Source organism: Ambystoma mexicanum, chromosome 5q (genome assembly GCF_040938575.1).
Source record: "Ambystoma mexicanum isolate Mex_15411 chromosome 5q, UKY_AmexF1_1, whole genome shotgun sequence".
Lineage (NCBI taxonomy): Eukaryota > Metazoa > Chordata > Amphibia > Caudata > Ambystomatidae > Ambystoma > Ambystoma mexicanum.
This window is the reverse complement of record NC_090933.1, coordinates 942198260-942217018: the sequence shown is the minus strand read 5'-3', so window position 1 is coordinate 942217018 and position 18759 is coordinate 942198260. Positions and strand designations below refer to the sequence as shown.

The 18759-nt window shown below is 46.1% G+C and overlaps 1 protein-coding gene across 9 annotated transcripts in view; it reads left to right on the top strand.

Moving 5' to 3' along the window:
* The window catches only part of UBR5 (ubiquitin protein ligase E3 component n-recognin 5), a 2447509-nt gene that overhangs the window by 166422 nt on the left and 2262328 nt on the right, over window positions 1-18759 (top strand). For 8 of the 9 annotated variants that reach the window (XM_069621458.1, XM_069621459.1, XM_069621457.1 and 5 more), the window contains exon 5: window positions 8483-8602. The exons of the other annotated variant lie outside the window; for it this stretch is intronic. In XM_069621458.1, coding sequence (XP_069477559.1) covers window positions 8483-8602 — 120 coding nt within the window. The remainder of the gene's footprint in view (window positions 1-8482; window positions 8603-18759) is intronic. 9 annotated transcript variants of the gene reach the window in all.

The window sequence follows — 18759 nt, the reverse complement described above, 5'->3', positions numbered from 1 at the left end:
AACCAACTATTCAGAATACCTTCCTAGCGGCCGCATATCTCCAAATTTGACCAGGTCTCAGAAGCCAGGAAAGCCACACAATGGCTATCTATCTGGGGGATGATTAAATTCAAAATCGTATCTAGTCCACAGAAGCCTTTCCAACACAGCCCAACCTACCTCTCGCGGTCCTTGGAGAAATACTTCACCGCCCGACCACTCGGATCTGCGAACTGTCACCTCAAGATCCCCAACTTCAGTCTACTTTCGGTGGGGGAGGGCTGAGGGGGGTCAAGAGCTTCTCGGTCGTGGCTGCCAAATTATGGAACATTCTCCCACCGTTCAAGGATCTTGCCTACTGGACGTTTTCCAAAAATCTAAAGACTTGACTGTTCACCTAATACAGCACCTTCTCAGACTTGATGCTCGTCCTGATGCAAAGAAACCCAGAAGCCTAATGTTCACCCCAAACAGCACCTCTCCAGACTCACCCCTGTCTTCCTGTGCTCCCCTTCTATATATCCCACCCTTGTGCCCCCTTCTCGCCCTCCCCGCCCTCATTTCCTCAATGTAACTAGCGCCTAGATACCCAAGGTTTTTGTGCACGGCAATAAATGCAAAAATAACATCCAAAGAGTGCTCCAGCATCCCTTGCTGTGTTTGTCATGGTGAAGCCTGGTTCCTCTGCTTGATCTCTGAAGACCTTGAGCGGTGCTTCAGCCATTGAATTAGTGGGACCACTAGTCTTGATGCCATCTCGAGTATCCATCCCTTCATAGCCTTAGGAAGTGTCCCTGGACTGCCCGGTGTACTGACCAGCTCTTGTGGCCTACCTCATCAGAACCGTTTCCATTCTGAATTGAAGTCGGTACTTTGGTTGTCGCCAGCTTGGGCCACAAGTCACATTCTCGCTGAAATTCCAGCTTCCCACCTTAATGGGAACCTGTCCTGCAGCAGCTGCTGTGACTGCGACTGGATGGATACCTGTTGTCTCCTGCAAATGGTGTTGGTTGCTTGAAATCTCCTTCCTCCATCCAGTGTAGTGCCATAAGGAGGCCTGCATTGTTGTATTCTTCGTACCTTCACCAGGGGTTGCATCTTGCATTTCCATTCAAGCAGGTTTGAGGCCCCTTCTGGAACTTCTAGACACCTTGCATCACTGGGACAAATGGAATGAGATGAGCCCCCAGATGATTCAGACATCTGGGAAAATCAGTTGGGCGGTTACGTAGGCATCAGTGTGCCAGTCTACCCCCCCAACCAACCACTGCCCCTAATCTCCCCCGCCTGTCTGTTATAGGATAACACTGGGAGCAAGTCCCTTTGTCTCCTGTCTCACCTTCATTTGCCTATAGTCGTTGAACCTAGGCCGGGTATCCTGCCCCATGGTTTGCCTTGTGCCTAGAAGAGAGGAGGACGTAACTTTTCTGATTACTGAATAACTTTTTTAATAGTTTGAAACTAATCACCACAATCCCATTGCATCGTTTGTAAGAGAACTCATACTGGTGAGAAACATTGGGTTGCACCATGTGAACTTTGGGCATTCATCTTGTGGTTTGGGCTTCTCAAGTTAGGATGTTGTTCTTGTGATTGGCTGCCATTCTTTACTGCATTTAACTTACCTGCATTGCTTGTTACCTGATGTCTATAAGGTGAACCTAATAGTTATTGTATACATCTGTACTACAAAATTGTAGGATAGTACTACCTGCTAGTTTAATGTTTCTCCAGCATGGGGTCTGGCATGGATTCACATGCTCATGAATATTCTCCGGCGTCCGGCTGGGAATGCTCTGTAAAGAAAAAATCAGTTTTTCATTTCTGAACTGTTTCTCCTAATAACCAATCACTGGTCTCTTGGTCATACTGCATCCAGCCAATGACTGCCCTCTACCTAAACCCCTCCTCTGGCAGCCATCTTCAGATTTTTACAGCACGTTCAAGTGTTGGGAGTCCTCGTGCCATAGCTCTAGATTTTACTGCGTTTTGCGTTTTTTTATTTTTTTTTAAAAAATGTGCTCTTTTTCGGTCAATCAAGCCTCAAGCTCCATCGATCCACCAACCAACGACCCATTGTTGGGAACTTTTTACGCCCTTAAGAGTGATGTTTCGTCGAGTTCACTTCTTGGAGGATTCCAGAAGACTCTTGGAGGCCTACACCACGTGGACATGACCGAGGATAAAGGAGACTCGACGCCTCTGTTCAGGATCTGCCCAGGATGCAGGCTACGGAACATCTTCCTGGAGGATGGACACTCCTTGTGCCTTTATTGCCTACACTCGGACAGCTCGCATGCGGAGGAGGCCTGTGCGTCCTGCAAGGACATGAGATACATCAAGTCACAGGTTCCGGATGGTCACCCTCCAGCACGTGCTGGGACAGCTGGAGGAAGGAGACGTCGTTCGTCGCTGGACTCAGGATGTTTACTTCCACATCCCCATACAAAAGGGGCATCGAATGTTTGTGTTTTGTGGTCCACGGACAGCACTATCAGTTCAAGGCCCTTCCCTTTGGTTTGAAGTCTGCGCCAAGGGTTTTCACCAAGTGCCTGGCACCGGTGGTGGCTGCACCTGCAGGGGGTCCACGTCTACCCCTGTCTGGACGATTGGCTCATCCGAATTAAGTCAAGGGAATTCGCTGTCGAACACACAGAAGACCGTCCATCTGCTCACGGAACTGGGGTTCGATAAACTATGCGACGTCCTGCTTGGTGCCATCGCAGGACGCTCTGTTCCTGGGTACCAGGCTCAACACAGTGGCACGACTGGCTGCACCATCTGAGGAGAGGATAAAAGCCATCCTGCGCAAAGTACAATGGCTGTTGACCATGGAAGTTGCCAGGGTGAGGTCCATCAAGTCCCTGCTTGGCATGATGTCATGCATCTACCTTGTTCAGCTGTGCAGGCTACGGATTCGGCTGCGGTAGGAGTTCCTCGACGCCCGTTGGATTCATGTGTCGGGAAGCTTCGGAGACAAGATCGACGGAATGTTTCATTGAGGGCGAGTGATTTGGTGGTGAGGTGTCCGCGCCTCTAGCGGCAGGCAGACTTTCAGACCCCAGCACATCAGACGGTGACAACGGATGCCTCCCTGGATGGATGGGGCGCGCACACTGGCGATCTCCATGCAAGAGGACTTTGGCTACCGGAGGAGAAGTCGTTGCACATCAACGTTATGGAACTCCGAGCAGTGTTTTGGCTCCTTAGATCATTCCTCCCATCCCTCAAGGGCAAGGTGGTACACGTCTTCACCAACGACACCACCATGATGTTCTACACTCGGAAGCAGGGGGGGCACCAGATCTCTGGCCCTCCAAGGAAGCGCAGGATCTGTGGCACTGGGCTGTCGCCCAGGGGATGTGCCTGGTAACGTTTTCATTTAGCAGGAGTGAAGAACGCTGTCCCCGACTCGCTCAGCAGGGAGCTGCTCTCTTGCCTCGAGTGGGAGCTTCGGCAGGATCAGGTGGATCTCCTCTTCCAACGATGAGGCAATCCCCAGATCGATCAGTTTGCGACGGCGATGAACACCAAGTGCCAGAGGTTCGCCAGCAGGTTTCCCCATCCGGGGAGCATGGCGGATGCATTCTCCTTCCGTTGGGACGGCCTGTTCCTGTGTTCCCTCCATTGCCGTTGCTTCTGCGACTCATCAGTCAACTCAGACGGTTCCGGTGCAGGATGATCCTCGTCGCACCAGCGTGGATGAGGCAGATATGGTTCCCGGACCTTCTGGACATGTCGACATCCCCTCTAGTCAAGCTTCCGGCGGACGCAGATCTTCTTGCCAGGGAAGGAGGCGCGATTCTGCACCACGACCCAGGGTCGCTGAACCTGCAGGCCTGGCTCCTACAGCGCTAGAGTTCAGAGGGTACGAGATCCCAGGGGACTGCAAGGAGGTACTTGCCAAGGCCAGGGCTTCTTTGACTCTTAGTGCTACGGACATAAACGGAAGAGGGTCACTGTCTGGTGCCGTGCACAGAAGATAAACCCTCTACGGATTACTGCCCCTCAAGTGCTGCCGGACTTGCCATACTTGTTGTCGTTGGCCCAGGCGGGGCTGGCGCCCACCTCCATCAAAATTCATTTGGCAGCTATCTCCCGCTATACCCGAACTCTGGGGCGGTCGTCGCAGTGGTCGCACCGCCTGGTCATGAAAGGACTTTTCTGCTCGTTCCCGCTGATGAAGGCTCCGGCGTGGGAGCTCAATGTGGTGCTGACTAGGCTCATGGGTCCTCCGCTTGAGCCTGTGCATTCGGCACATCTGAAATTCCTATCGTGGACGACAGTGTTTCTTGTGGCCATCACCTCCGCACTACGAGTGGGAGAGATCAGGCCCTCTCCTGTAAGCCGCCGTACCTGACATTCCACGAAACGAGGGTCGTGCTGAGGACTCACCCCTCTTTCATGCCCAAGGTGCCATTGGCCTTCCATCTCAATGAGCCCTTGGTGTTACCTGTTTTCTTCCCGTCGCCGGCTGAGAGGACTTTTCACTTGCTGGATGTGGCTAGAGCGCTAAAGTTGTACGTGGACCGCACAGAGTTTTTGGGAGACATCACAAGTGTTTGTGAACTATGGCCCTGTGAACCAAGGGAAGGCCCTCTCCAGGGCTTCCATTTCCAGGTGGCTCTCCGGCTGCATCACCCATTGTCATTGGTTGGCAAACCGACCATTGCCTGGCCGTCCGAGAGCCCATTCGACCAAAGCGATCGCTGCAACTACAGCGTTCCTGTCTGGTGCGCCCCTGCTGGACATCTGCAGGGCTGCTACGTGGAGGTCAACACACACCTTCAAGAGATTCTACTGTGTCGACCGGGATTCCAGGGAGAAATCTAGAGTCGGCCAAGCAGTGCTGTGCAACCTGTTTGATTGAAGGTGAGCCTGGTGAGGAGGTAAGAGATGCTTAATGTTGTGATGCTTAATGTTGAGCCGTGCCACCTCCCGTGGATGTGCATGTGTGTACTGCTATGTATTCTTTGTTCATGAGCATGTGAATCCATGCCAGACCCCATGCTGGAGAAGGAACAAGTTACTTACCTGTAACTGTTGTTCTCCAGCATGGGTCTGGCATGGATTCTGATGCGAAACCTCCCGCCTACCCCTCTACGGCTCTTCACTTGGTCCTACTGCCACTTTACGTGCTACCAAATCTGAAGATGGCTGCCAGAGGGGCTCAGGTAGAGGGCAGTAATTGGCTTGGGGCAATATGACCCAGAGACCAGTGATTGGATATTAGGAGAAAGTGAAACTGATTTTTCTCTTTACCGAGGATTCCCAGCCTGACGGGGACTATTCATGAGCATGTGAATCCATGCCAGACCCATGCTGGAGTACAGTTACAGGTAAGTAACTTGTTCCTTCTGCTTTCTAGAGGCATTAAGTAACTGTATTTTGGCTGTCTAAATTGATTGTCTGCTCTCTTCTGTATGGACTCATTGAGGGCCCCTGACTCGCACTCCTTGGTGAAATCTTGCTCATCCATGTAACTTGATTGGGTTTTGTAAAACCGCTCAGAGGTCCCTGTTCATTATAACTAGCATGGTCTTTTGAAATCCATCGAGACAGCCATGGAGCTGTGACTGCAGAATGTGTGCCTATGAAAGGACACATTGCAGAAGTTTGCCTTGCCCAGATCCTCCTGGCCCTTTAACAGCATGACTGGCTGGTGACATTTCCCATCACGGTGCCTACTTTTGTGTGACTTTACAAACCAATCCCAGGAATTACCCGTAGTTTGTGGTTGGAAACGCCCATTATCAGTATAGGGTCCTGTCGTTCTGCCTTTGCAGAGACCGAAGGCTTTTCTCTAAGCTGTTGGCAGTGATTGCTGCTTGTCTCGAAAGAAAAGGGAGTCGAACCTTGCCTGCTTGAACGACTGTTCGAGCTGTTGCATCATCTGGTGTCTACACTGCTACACTGCACCAGTCATTGACTGCAAACTTTGGGCATCTCCCTGAAGTTAGTCCCATGTCACGCTGTACCAGGTGCTCTGGTTTATAGGCGCAGTTCTGGCCCCATGTTGGAGCAGAGATTTGACTCCTCAGGACATGGTATTGAACATCTTGCAAAATGGTATAAGCCTTCCAATCCCTTTCTCTCGCTACTGGTCCTCATAGCACCCTGAAAGCTTTATCAATGGCATTGGCGCCCGTTGACTCAGTTGCCCACGAGGTGGCTCCAGTAGATGCTTCGTTGACAGTGTCAGTTTCAGGGTAACGGGAAGGGCCTGTTGCAGGTCTCGAACAGAGTATCCGAGCCTTTTGTGATGGCCCTGCAGGACAGAGTGCTAAGAGAATCATTTTTCTGCACCCTTGGCCACACTTGATGGATGCGCTTTGAAAAATTGGTGCACCCACATTGACAATCTGAAGGCGAGTGGAGGGAAAACCTCAATCCGGTTGCACTATGAGCCATCAGACCTGCCATGGAGCTTCCTTTGTGGGGAAAGTGTTCTGTTCTTGACTGTCAACACGGTGGACATGTATTTTATTTGCAAGCAAGGTGGTTTAGCGGTCCTTGCCTCTGTGCAGGGAAGCAGTGGGACTGTGGTTCTGAATATTGAGTACACTTTCACTACATTTCAAAGCTTAAAGATTGGGATCTTGTATTTCCAGTGGTCATGTTTTTTTACCATTGTTTTCCATTTCTGGCAACTTCACAAGTTAACCTTGCTGATGGTTTGAAAGCGCAGTGGGGACAAAGACTTGACAAGCTTTTTTAAAGTAGCAAATACGTAAGGTGAAATCACTCTGCTGAGCAATGTTAACTGTTGGAGTTCCCGCATGGTCCTTATAAAACGAAATCAAGCTCTGCAGTCCTGTCTCAAGCATACTGGATTGGCTAACTGTTGTATGAATTTCTTTCCTTGGATTGATAACCAAAGTTAAGCGTGGAAACCATGGAAGTTGATTTCAGTGGATGGCGTTTACTTGACGCAAACAATTAATAATGTGCATCTTTAAAACCTTTCCTGATAAAATCCTTTTGATCTTAAATGAGTGGTTCCCAATCATTACCAGATTGATAAAGGCAGAGGAACAGGATATATTGGTCTACTTTGATGGACCTGGAAGAGGAATATCGCTTTTTCTTTTTACACCAGCAGTAAAATACGTTCTTTTGTTTTAAAAGGAGGTGTTTGACTCACTCAAATTAACAGATATACTGCTAGCTACCAAAATGTGCTTGATTAGGAAGTAAATCGTTTGTAATAACAATTGAAGGGCCCTGTTGCATGGAATTGTCTAAATTCATCTCATTCTCAGATGCTGCATTTGCTGCTTACTCTTAAGTGTCAGGTGAATGCTTCTTTTCAGTCTTCTTGTGAATCTTGCGTTTACTCCATTTTAGCTGGCATTTAATGTCAGGGAGCCAGACAGACCTGTTGTATGACCTTTGTCTCCTTGCTCCAGCGCTCTTGGTATGTCTGATCATTAACTGGACCACCCAATCTGTGTTTAAGTTGCAGTTTTGGTGGCCAATCCATGTGATCCTGTTTTTTTTTATAAAAGCCATATCTTTCAGATCGTTGTTGCAGGTACTTAAAGTTCTTAATACTGGTTGCCTCGTTCTCACTGAATGTCCAACAGCTAGTTATGCTGGTGCATTGTCCCCTCTAAGCTACCGCTATACAGCCCAGGAGTACATAGTCTCTCCTGGCATGCTCAGGTCAATGTAGGTTCCCTGGATACGGCCTTTCTTAACTTCACTGGCCTGCCTTATCATCTTGGAATCACCTGCCACTCCACCCACAATGCTCTGCTTATGGTTGTACCCCATGCTCTCCTCAATCCACTACTCCCTTTTCTCTTTTGGCGTATGCATGGTAGAATGAAAGTCTGAATTCTTGTAGCCTTGACCAGTCACCATCCAGTAAGTGTGCTTCAATGGATAACTTTATATATTCGCAAGCTTACTGGGTACACTGACCTTACCTTTTGCAGAAATGCCTTCTGGAGCATGGCTTTTTCACTTTACCTAGATATTTGTTTATGCTGCCTTCTGGTCTCTTGCCAAGGAGGTTTTGAAATCCACGTTTTCACTTGCTTGGAGCCAATGGTATGCTGTGATGTCAGGTTTAATTTGGGTAAGGTGAGTCAAATGGATTTGCGTTGGCTTTCCATTTTTTGTTTTCATTAATTGGTCTCTGAATACATTAGTCTGTATAGGAGGTATCCAGAATTGTGGCTCTCTGATTGGATTGAACATACATAATTCAAAAGTTACAGGCAAGTAATTTGTATCTTTTGATTCGCTAATGATCACAATCTTTGTAATAACTGGAACGTGCCAAAATTGTTGATTTGAAGTTGGACCTCCTAACCAAAGCACTGCAAAGATTTTTATGTATTAAAAAAATCAGAATCGGCCCTTGCCCAAGGGTGTTGCATTTGCTGGTATGTAATCGGACCAAGTTTCTGAGTATTGTTTCCTGTAATTCCAGGGTTTGTTTTACTGAACCCTTTTGGGATCGTTTTGTGACTGATGTACCATCTTTTGTTTTCAGTTCAAAGTTGAGCAGTGGCTCAGGGGCAGGAAGGACATCCAGGCCAGGCAGGACCAGTGACTCCCCATGGTTTCTGTCTGGTTCGGAAACTCTGGGCAGACTGGCAGGCAACACCCTTGGGTAAGTTCTGGTAGGATTGAGCCTTTCTGTACCCAGGTTTAGTGATATGGAAATCATTGCACTTATTTGGTAAGAGTTTACAGTAAAACATGTAAGGGGTAGCTGCAACCCCTTCCTGTAGACTTAGGGAGGGCACTAGTATCTGTCTGCTAGATCTTAGTTTTGATCCCGATCCTACCACCTATTCTATATTCCAAATACAATCTGTATATTTTACACGTCAGAAATACTAGTACACATACTTTGATAGCAAAACCTAATTTGTAATGTTTTAGTCTTAGACTATTTATAAGCCTTATTTTATATTCCATTAGGGTTGGTAGTTTCAAAATGTTACTTCAGAGCTCTGTTTTCCAGCAAATCCGGACTCTGTCATAGCTTTTTCAAAGCAGCACTTCTATTTCGCTTCTTATGTGTACAAAGTGCATATCTTTTAGAATATTTAAACAATAAAGTAAAACTTCCTCCCTATGAAATTTTATTTGGTTTTATTCATTAAAAAAATGCCAAATAACTGCTTTGTTGCTTTGCTAGTTGGTTGCATGAAATAAAAGGAAAATGCTGTAATTCGCCTTGGGTATTTCATATAATATTGCCGTTTTTGAAATGTTACTACTTTCTTTAGTGGCTGTCTTGCCTCCGAGAGCATAAGCTGTATGCCTGTGGGTGGGTGTCACAATCTTTTAAGAGTGAAATCACTGCACAGTTAAACAATCTATCTTCCCGCTCTGGGTGACTTGGCGCTCCCTGAAGAACTGGGAGTGCGAAGGCTGAGTGACTTGGTTCCAAGCATGTATGGAATGAAAAGGATCAGAACAAATACTGTCTCGAGTCTTTTGCTAGTCAGCTCTCAATATTGATACGGCTTACTCGCTGCTTAGGGAAGGCCATAAACTGCACTTGAGCTTTGTCGGATTTTTAACTGCAGATTGTAACAGCCATCAGAGTGCAGAAACGGCATTTTGTACGAACTTGGCGCTGCTCATGTTTTCAGGCACATCACTACTTAGTATTGAGTGGAGCAGATCAGGAAATGTAGGTTTACACTATTTTTGCATATGGCAGGCACACAGATTTACGCATGCCATAGATAACCTAAATGTGTTTTGATCATTTAGGAGAGTTAACAGTGGTTCGATAAACCCTTTCCAAAAGAACCGATCTGAGCAGTTGTATTGCAGGATACTTTACATTAATGAGGCATTTACTAGAACCTGATGAAGGCGGGTCACATACAGACGGACAATGCATTGACAAATTTGAAAGGCACATGTTAAATATTTACAATATGAAGTGTAGTTAAACTAAGGGATCATGTATGTAGTAACAGGGGCTAGCAGGTGCCTCTTCAGGGTGTTCTTTAACATAGATGTTCAGGGGATATTCTTTTTTTCGGAAGCAGAGAGTTCCAGTGGTCGGAAGACCAAAGAATCCACTATATGAAGTGGCAGGTGGTAGAAAGGGGGCGGCCAAGTTCAGTGGAATTGAAGAGTTGCATAGTAGCGGTCATAGTCCGCCTAGTAAGGGGGAGGGCAACAAGTCTGTGTGGACGAGAAAGTTGAAGAGGGAACCATTAAACATGGGGAAGCCAGCCTGAGCAGAGGCAGTTTGCACGGGTAGGTGAGGTTCATTGCAGGTTGAACAGAGTGGTTGTGATGAAGTACTTTGTCGGGGTTGGGAAAACAGCATAGGAGTCCCATAAGCAGACTTGAGCAGAAATTCAGCTGCTAAGGACCTGATTGAATATTGCACGACGATGGATGGATGGGTGGGGCAGATTTTCCCCATGCTCATGAGCATAGCAGTAAATGTTGTAAACTGCTGGAGTGTAGGCTCGCTGTTGAAGAGGAACATCAAGTTAGGAGCGGGCATGGTGTGGTGTTATTGGCCTGGAGGAAATTCATTTGGGTATTAGAGTAGTTAAATATTCGGCATTGCAGACCCACCCATTGACACATGACTAGAGAGTTGATGTGCAAAGGTAGTTCCCCATTATGGGATTTTCATTCTTCATAAACCTAAAATATTACAGAACGGAATTCAAATGTTGCCAATAATTTAGATATGTTACAGGGTTGACAATAAATGGCGACTTTATAGTTGCCGTTAAGTTGGAATCCTGGTGGAGCATTTTTTCAGATGTTTATAATTTTTTCACCGTTCGAAACCGCGAACATTCACAAAAAAATTGACCTGATTGAAAGTTAGAACTTTTTGAGACTTGTCAACGGGCCAGGGTTGTGGGGGAGAAAGGGAGGGTGAAGAGCAAATGTTTTCATTGGGGGAGGGGTTGCAAAAATCAATTTTCCCATTCATGTCCTATAAGAAAAGGTTTCTTCCCACCTACTAGTTTTGCGGGAGACATTTGTGCCAAACATTTGTAACCGTGCGCTCCTGGTCCCAAAATCCTTCCAACGGGTTCTTTTAAATCTGGCAGTAAATGGCCATAAATCAGTTGGTAATATAGCTCTGACCAACCTGTGTGTGGACCCGCTTGTCAGGTTTCCATTGAAGGGAAGGGAGGCCTGCCGGTAGAGCGGTTTTGATTGTGACCAATCTTATGCCCACGGATGTCATGGGCTCGAATGGTTTGTCTCAAAGCCCAGCACCACGTTGAGGTCCCATACCGGGTGTGGTAATTTGATAGCGGGGTACAGCCTCGTCAGCCCTGTTGGATGGCCATTGACCACTGGGTTGGAGGTGGAGAATGATTTGTTGTCAATTCCTGTATGCACCTATCTTGGCTAGGTAGGAACAGCATGGCAAATGTGCTGAGAACGATGGTACCTGATCCAGTGTGCACCTTAACAGGTCTATGCCCTTTTCCTTGGCCCCAAGGCAAAACCTGGTCCATTTGCTCTTGTATTGGTTCCTGGTGGAGTTGCTGCTTGTCTTTTTAATTATTTTCAGATTGTCCTGCGATGGATGAAGATGCTGCAGGGTTATGTGCTCAGGAACCAGGCTGCTAGGGCTAACCCATCTCCCCCCCGCCCCCTCCCCCCACACTGAGGCACTTTCGATAAACATCATGGACACATGCATATCAGGCCTGAAATGCGACTCGGAAATGAGCCATTACCTCTGACCAATGTCATTTTGATTTAGATCTGTTGAAAAATATGTACCTCATGCATTATGTTTAGTTTATTTCATATTAATTCCATGGGTCATAACTTATACCGAGCCTGAATGAATGGCTACCCCAAGGGAGAAGTGTTAAAATAATACCTATCAATCCAAAATCAATGAGGTTTCAAGAAACTCAATCCCCAAATACCATTGCATGACCATTCATGTGATCCGCATGACAATTCATGTGAATCTCCTTATAAAACATTATAATCTATGTGGGGAAATACGTGTTGTACATTGTATTAATCGTGTGCGCTAACCTGCTCCTGAATGCAAAAATAGATCATTTCCATTCTCTTCAAAAACTTGGGAATTAGCAGCACTTAGCATTCTGTCACGATATAAGTTTCATACATGTAAAATCGTTGCCTTATTTGCTAGCACTCACCTTTTCAGTATGAATTCACAAATTTATAGAAAAGTAATTTTCAATTTAAAAGTGAAAATAAGCATTTATTTCAGTTCACCGTCCTGCCCAAGGCAAGATGGCTGACACCTTCGAACGACGTGATGATGCACTTGCTTTAGCAAATGCGGTGACGTCATCGAGGTTGAACGCTAAATCGGCAGTCATTTTGCTTACAGCGGCTAAACTTCGCTGAAAACCCACTTCTTACAGTTGTATCCACGCAAATATTCCAATGATTGCAAGTCTTGCTGATCCCTGTGTTTCTGCAGCCACCATTGTTTTCTACCCTCCTTTTCCATTATTTTAAAGGGATTACTTTAATACTAACACAGTTGCCCTTCAATCTACAGTACAACTGTGCATAATGAAAATAATTTGATCTATCCTTATATGAATCACAAGCCAGCTATAAACTCACAGGAGAGATGGGTTTCAAGAAACCCAATCCTCAATTAAGTACCCTCCAGTTTTCACAAATGTCAATTGCACTTTATTATAACATCAATTTACACTATTCAGAACATGTTACCATTTTCATTTTCATACAATTCATGATCCTCCTGATGAACTATTATAATCAATGTGTGGAAACGCATGTCGAGGACTTCAACATAAAGCATTGTGGAACAATTTATGATGTTTTCTATTTAAAGACACAGTATACACTGTGAAAGAAATGTCATTAAAACCCTTTACTTTGAACACAACGTTAAAAGCTTTTTTTGTTGGCGCAATTTGGTTTATCCACTTCAACATATACAATGTTTCCAGTATTGGGCAGTCTCAATAACCGGATATCCTATTTGCTGACAACTGAACTTTACCTATTCATTTAAGGACTTGCCAACGGTTGATCTAAGACTGCAAACCCCCACTATAAACTACATTTAAAGGGGTAAAGAACATTTTTCTGGTGAAAAAGGTTCTGTTCCTGTCCCTAGCGAGGGGCACCCATGCAGTATGGAGGAAAGGGGAAGGGATGTAAGAGTACCTTCAGATAACCTAATTGACCACAACTACCTTGGAAATGACGTAGCAAAAAGACACTCGTCTGGAAATGGTATGCAGAAGATGAAAGGTGCCGCCAGCAAACTGAATGAATTTCAGAGTAAAGAATATGTCTCCTGCACAGTGAACACCTTCTCCAGCGATTTAACCTTATGGCGCTGCACCCCATAGAATAAAGTTGAGTCTTGCGATAAATTCTGTCCAGTGGCGCTAACCCTATGCTGTTTCAGGTCTATGCAAGTATAGTTTACATTTCTTACACACTTCAATTACCTGTTCAGCGTGGGGGTTGCTTACACGGCTCCATCCCAGGCAGTTGCTTCTCGGAGTGGAACCTCTACTGCTGTGACACTTATCTGTGATAATCTTGTACTGTTGAGACCCAAGACGTTTTAGTACAATGTGAGGAAAGAATGGTATACCAAGGTTCATGGCCTACCTTTTCTAAATTAGGAGGGTAGTGTTCAATCCTGAATCCTATGTTGCAACTGTTCTATAGACCCATTCCTTATGTGTTCTGTGTGGGTATCTTCTACCCTTGCTTAACTTGCACTGATTCACTCCACCTGTTCTACATGATGCAAGCTTGCATTCCTGTTGCCCTGACTTGCTTTTTCTGCTTGTTTGAGGGAAGCCTAATTGGCTCCTACTCAAGATGACTTGTTCTCTGAGCGAAACGTTGAAATTTTTATGCTGCTCTTGTATCCTTTACACGCAGGGGAAGCTCAGGAGAAGCTCAGTGTTGGTGCTCATCTGTTGCGTTCGTGAAAGGGTGTTTGTTATATTGCACACTGTTTTATCTGTTTTTTGTCATGTGACCCGCAGCCGCATAATGATTGCCATAGTTTTAACTCTGGACGAGTAAACTGGATTCTTGCATACTTTTTACTCTCTTGTGGAGGACAACTAATTTTTACTTCTTTGAAATCGCATTTACACTCAGTTTAAAAATGGGGATAAAAATACAACCACCTCAAAATCTTATTTGGAGCACTGTTTGCGGATATGCACATTTACGCAAGATTTAAAAATGAACCATTTTGCTTTAATATTGGGAGATCAGTCCTTCTGGCAGTTGTGCATTTTTGAAGAATGTTATGGATATGAGCAATGTTGAATATATTTCAAGGAATTAATGAGTTTGTTGCTGCTTTTCATTTGGTATTTTAAATCTTGTATCAGTTTAGTATTGCATTTCTTTTTTTTTTTACAATGAATATACATTTTAAGATGTGGGTATAGAAGGTTTATGTAAACCACCCAAATACAATAGTGTGCAGTAGCCATGTTGCCACTGAAAATGTAGTGGCCAAAATGTTTAATCTGGTTTAAGCTCTGTATTTTTGTCTGTCTTTGTTGGACATCTTCCTCCTGGGCATGGGCAGGAATTGGCCATATATGGGAATGCACCATTTGGCCTCTGGCCAGAGCCTCAGAAGTACCCTGTGGGCGTTCCATAATTAGTTTGTCCTGGGCAGGGAGTCATGGATTCCCATGAGGCACATCCAAATCATAGTGTGTGAAGTCATGACTGCCCGAGTCATCTCTCCATGCTAGAATAGCCACTTTTTGTTGAAGGTCTTATAGTTGGCCTTGGGTAACCCCATCTCCTATGTATTTATATCAGGAGGGCATCTAGAGTCATTTCACAGGTTGACCACTTGAACTGAAAATCTTGGGCCTAAAAGGCCAGAGTGGAATGTCTGGTAGCGGTCCCTGTGAAGAGTGCTGCCAAAGCTAACTCACGAAAGGTGAAGCTGTGCTTTCATTCAGGGAAGGCTCTCTTGAGCCAATGGGAACTACTGGTTCTTTGTGTGGCATGTTGGTCGTCATTTCCAAGCTCAAGGAAGCCTCGAGTCCATTGCTAGTCTTCTGATTTGGATGTTTGCAGGGCCTGTGCAATTTTCCAGGTGACTGTACTCTGTGACAGACTCTGAAGCTCTGCGACAGTCCGTCTCAGAGGTCCGTCTTCACCAAAAGCCTGTTTCCCAAACTGGAGGTTACTACTGGAGACGAGAACTGCGAACTAGCCAGTGTTGAGCAGAATTTCTAGAATGTGGCCGGGTGGACAGATTTTTGGGGCCACTCTAGTTATAGTGAACAGGGGAATTCTGAGAAGTTAGCCAAACCTAATTGCGGTAAGTGTGGAGAGTGGTCAATGCTTAGTCTTGGGAGAAAGTGAGCAGCCTTATTTGTCTTTCCATGCTTCAAGGGTGGTACTGTGTACACGCTACCTTTTTGCCAAAGTTACTGTCGTAATTCCACCTCAACGAATCTTTGGTGTAACCGGTTTTCTACCCGAATTCATTGTCGCCAGCAGAAAAAGCCTTGCATTCTCCAGACGGTGCGTGTGCCTTGAAGTTCTACGTGGCACGTACGAAGACTTTTCGGGATACTTCTCAGTTGTTCGGCAACTTTGGACCTGTAAATCAAGGGAAAGGCCTTATCGAAGGCTTCCATCTCAAGGTGGCTCTCCGGCTGCATCATGCGCTGTCGCTGACTGGCTAGCAGGCTGCTGCCAGGTCTGCCGCTAGCCCACTCCAGCAGAGCCATTGCAGCAACTAAGGTGTTTCGCTCTGGTGTGCCCCTGCTCGACATCTGCAGGGCTGCTAAGTGGAGGTCCATGCATACCTGGGTCATCTTTGACTCCACACTTTCCTTCTCTTCCCACATCTGACATTGCTAAAAAAAGTCAAACATTCTACTGCACCTCCTCGGAGGTGCTCTGCCTTTCCTCTCCTTCCCTCAGAAGCTCACCGTCTCTCAAGCTCTGGTTCTCTATAGGCTGGACTACTGCAACAGCTTCTTTCTACCTGCCTCCACTCTTCGCCCTTTACAACTAATCCAGAACAGGACTGCAAAACTTGTCCTTGATCTCAAGCCCTGGGATCGTATCTCTCCGGCTCTGAAATCTCTACATTGGCTCCTAGTGAATGCAAGGATTACATTTCAAACTCTCTGCATTGTCAACAAACCTTTCTGGCGCCTGGGTCCAAAATAACTAACTATCCCTCCAAAAAACCTTCCCTCTCAGGCCCTTCGCTCCTCTACCTCCAACTCCCTCAGGGTCAATCGTTTTTCAAAGAAACAAGCTGGGGGTAGATCTCTCTCAGGCTGGGGCCTCGCTTTGGAACAGTCTCCCTGCCCCTCTGAAACTTGGAGAACCATCTCCGGTTCCAGAAGCACCTGAAGACATTCCTCTTTGCCTCTGCTTTTGCCACACCCCCCTTCTCACCTGCAGATCTGTTTTCTCTCGGCACTGTGCACCTGGCCATCCTCTCTACGGGGCCCAGGTACCTGCTCACCCTGCCACCCTCCTGCACACTGCCTCTGGGCCACCCCTTGCACTGGGGTCTGTATCTGTATCCATACAGTTCCCAAACTTGCTGGCTACTAGTTTTTTTGCCTTATTTATTTTATCTATCTGTTTTCTCTGTTCCGCACTTTCCATTTCTCCCCCCTGCCATGCACTTGTTCCCTTCTCCCTTTCCCATGCACTGGCGTGTTCTCGATGTCACTGGGCCTATAAGATCGTTGTTTTTGTTTCCCCCTGTTCACCTCCCTTGCCTTGTTCTCATACACTTGTGTATGAGCGCAATATAAATAAAATATCATAATATATCTTCACAAGTTTCTACCGTTGACTGGGATTGCAGGGTGGAGTCTCGAGTCGGCCACGCGGTCCTACGCAACCGGTTTGTTTGAAATGGCTGTTTCAGAGGTGAGTGTGTATTTTTTCTGTTGAGCCTTGCCACCTCCCGTGGTTGTGTGCATCTACTGTTGTGTAATCGTTATCCATGAGCCTGTGAATCCATGCCAGACCCCATGCTGGAGCAGGAACAAGTTACTTACCTAGAACTATTGTTCTCCAGCATGGGTCTGGCATGGATTCACATGCAAACCCTCCCTACTTCCCCTCTTTCTCGCTTTTTGGTTTATTCTGCCACTTTACGTGCTTAATAAATCTGAAGATGGCCACTAGGGGTGGAGCTTAGGGAGAGGACTGTTATTGGATGGGGGTAGTATGATCCAGAGGACAGTGATTAGTTTAGAGGAGAAATACAGTTTTGAAGTCAAAGTGAAACTATTTCTTCTTTTACTGAGGATTCCCAGCCTGACAATGGGGAATGAGCATGTGAATCCATGCTAGAGAACAATAGTTGCAGGTAAGTAACATAAACCTTAACATCTGACTCTTTAATTTCCACTCTTTCTTCCGAATAGGGGTCCCAAGTTCTTTTTAAAATGTTAATTTCCGCTAGACCCCAACTGCGAATATCTTCCATCCAGTGTATCAAAGATGGACCCTGAGGTGTCTTACAGCTAGTATCTACCTGTCTTTTCGCTAATATTTAGGTAAATTGTGCCAGTTGTCTAGTTTGGTCATTTTTATTTCCCTGGAACATCACCCCACAAGCATACCTTCAGGGCACATTCATATCTGGAGTGCAATAAACCATTTATATGAGATCACTGCATGCCAATAATTGGCAATAGTTGGGCAGTTCCATAACATTTGCCATATTCCAGCAGCCCCTAGCCTACTTGGGGTCAGTTCTGACTTGGCGCCTCATTCATAGCATGCAATTTCGCTGTGGTCACATATACCCTGTGTAAGATATTACATTGAATATGTTGAAACCTTGCGTTTCACGATAACCTGCTCCCTTACTTTGACCCATTCCTCTTCTTGGATCTGAGAATCATCTCGCTCTCCCACTTTTCCATCAGGATTAGGGTCTTCTGAGGGTATTGCCTTATACTTGAAATCCTGCCCTCTCCCTGTGCCAGTAACGTCTGCATCACCTGGCTAGTACTCTGCTCCTATGGAATAAACTACCACATGACTGCTAGTAGTCTGACTGCTTTAGCATGAAACAGGAAGTGTCTGTTCAAGATTCCATGCAAGTTGCTCCAAATGCTCAAAGGGCATCAGTTTTCCCTCCTCGGAGTTCCCCAGAAATAATTTTCGTTTAGTATGGCTAGACTCATTGCTGACTGAATCACTGGGTCCACATGGAGGGAAAGTTGCCTAAAGTAAAATCTTTCTTAACAACTAGGGCACGCTGTCAAAGCACCTCTTCCGCCAGTGACCCCTGGACTTCCAACGTCAAAACCAATAAGAGCGGTTGTCCCTAAACCCTAGATCAGTGGTCTCCAAACTGTCGATCGCGAGCTACCAGTAGCTCGCTAGAGCCTTTGAAGTAGCTCGCGCTCGAGTTTCAGAAAAAAAAGAAAAAAAAAAGACAGTGATGCCAGGAAGTGCTCTGACCAATCACAGTCCTGCAATTCTCTATAGCATATAGATTGCACCTTGTGATTGGCCAGAGCATGTTCCTTGCTGGGAGCTGTGCTCCCCTTGGCCACAGTGGTTTCTTGTGCTCCTCAGTTTGCCAGGGCTTTTTTCTTTAAAAAGCACCATGGCGCCTCGCATAGTTTCCGATCAGTTTTGGAGGTGGCTGATGCTGGGGCTTGGATTCCAGGAGCGAGCTGAAAGTGGCGGGAAAATTTCTTTTGTGAAGGTAAGTTGGGTCGGGTGGATGGGGAAGCCCGGGGTGAAATGGAGACATTTAGCTATGATGCTTAATGCCTCCGTTTCGACCCCGGG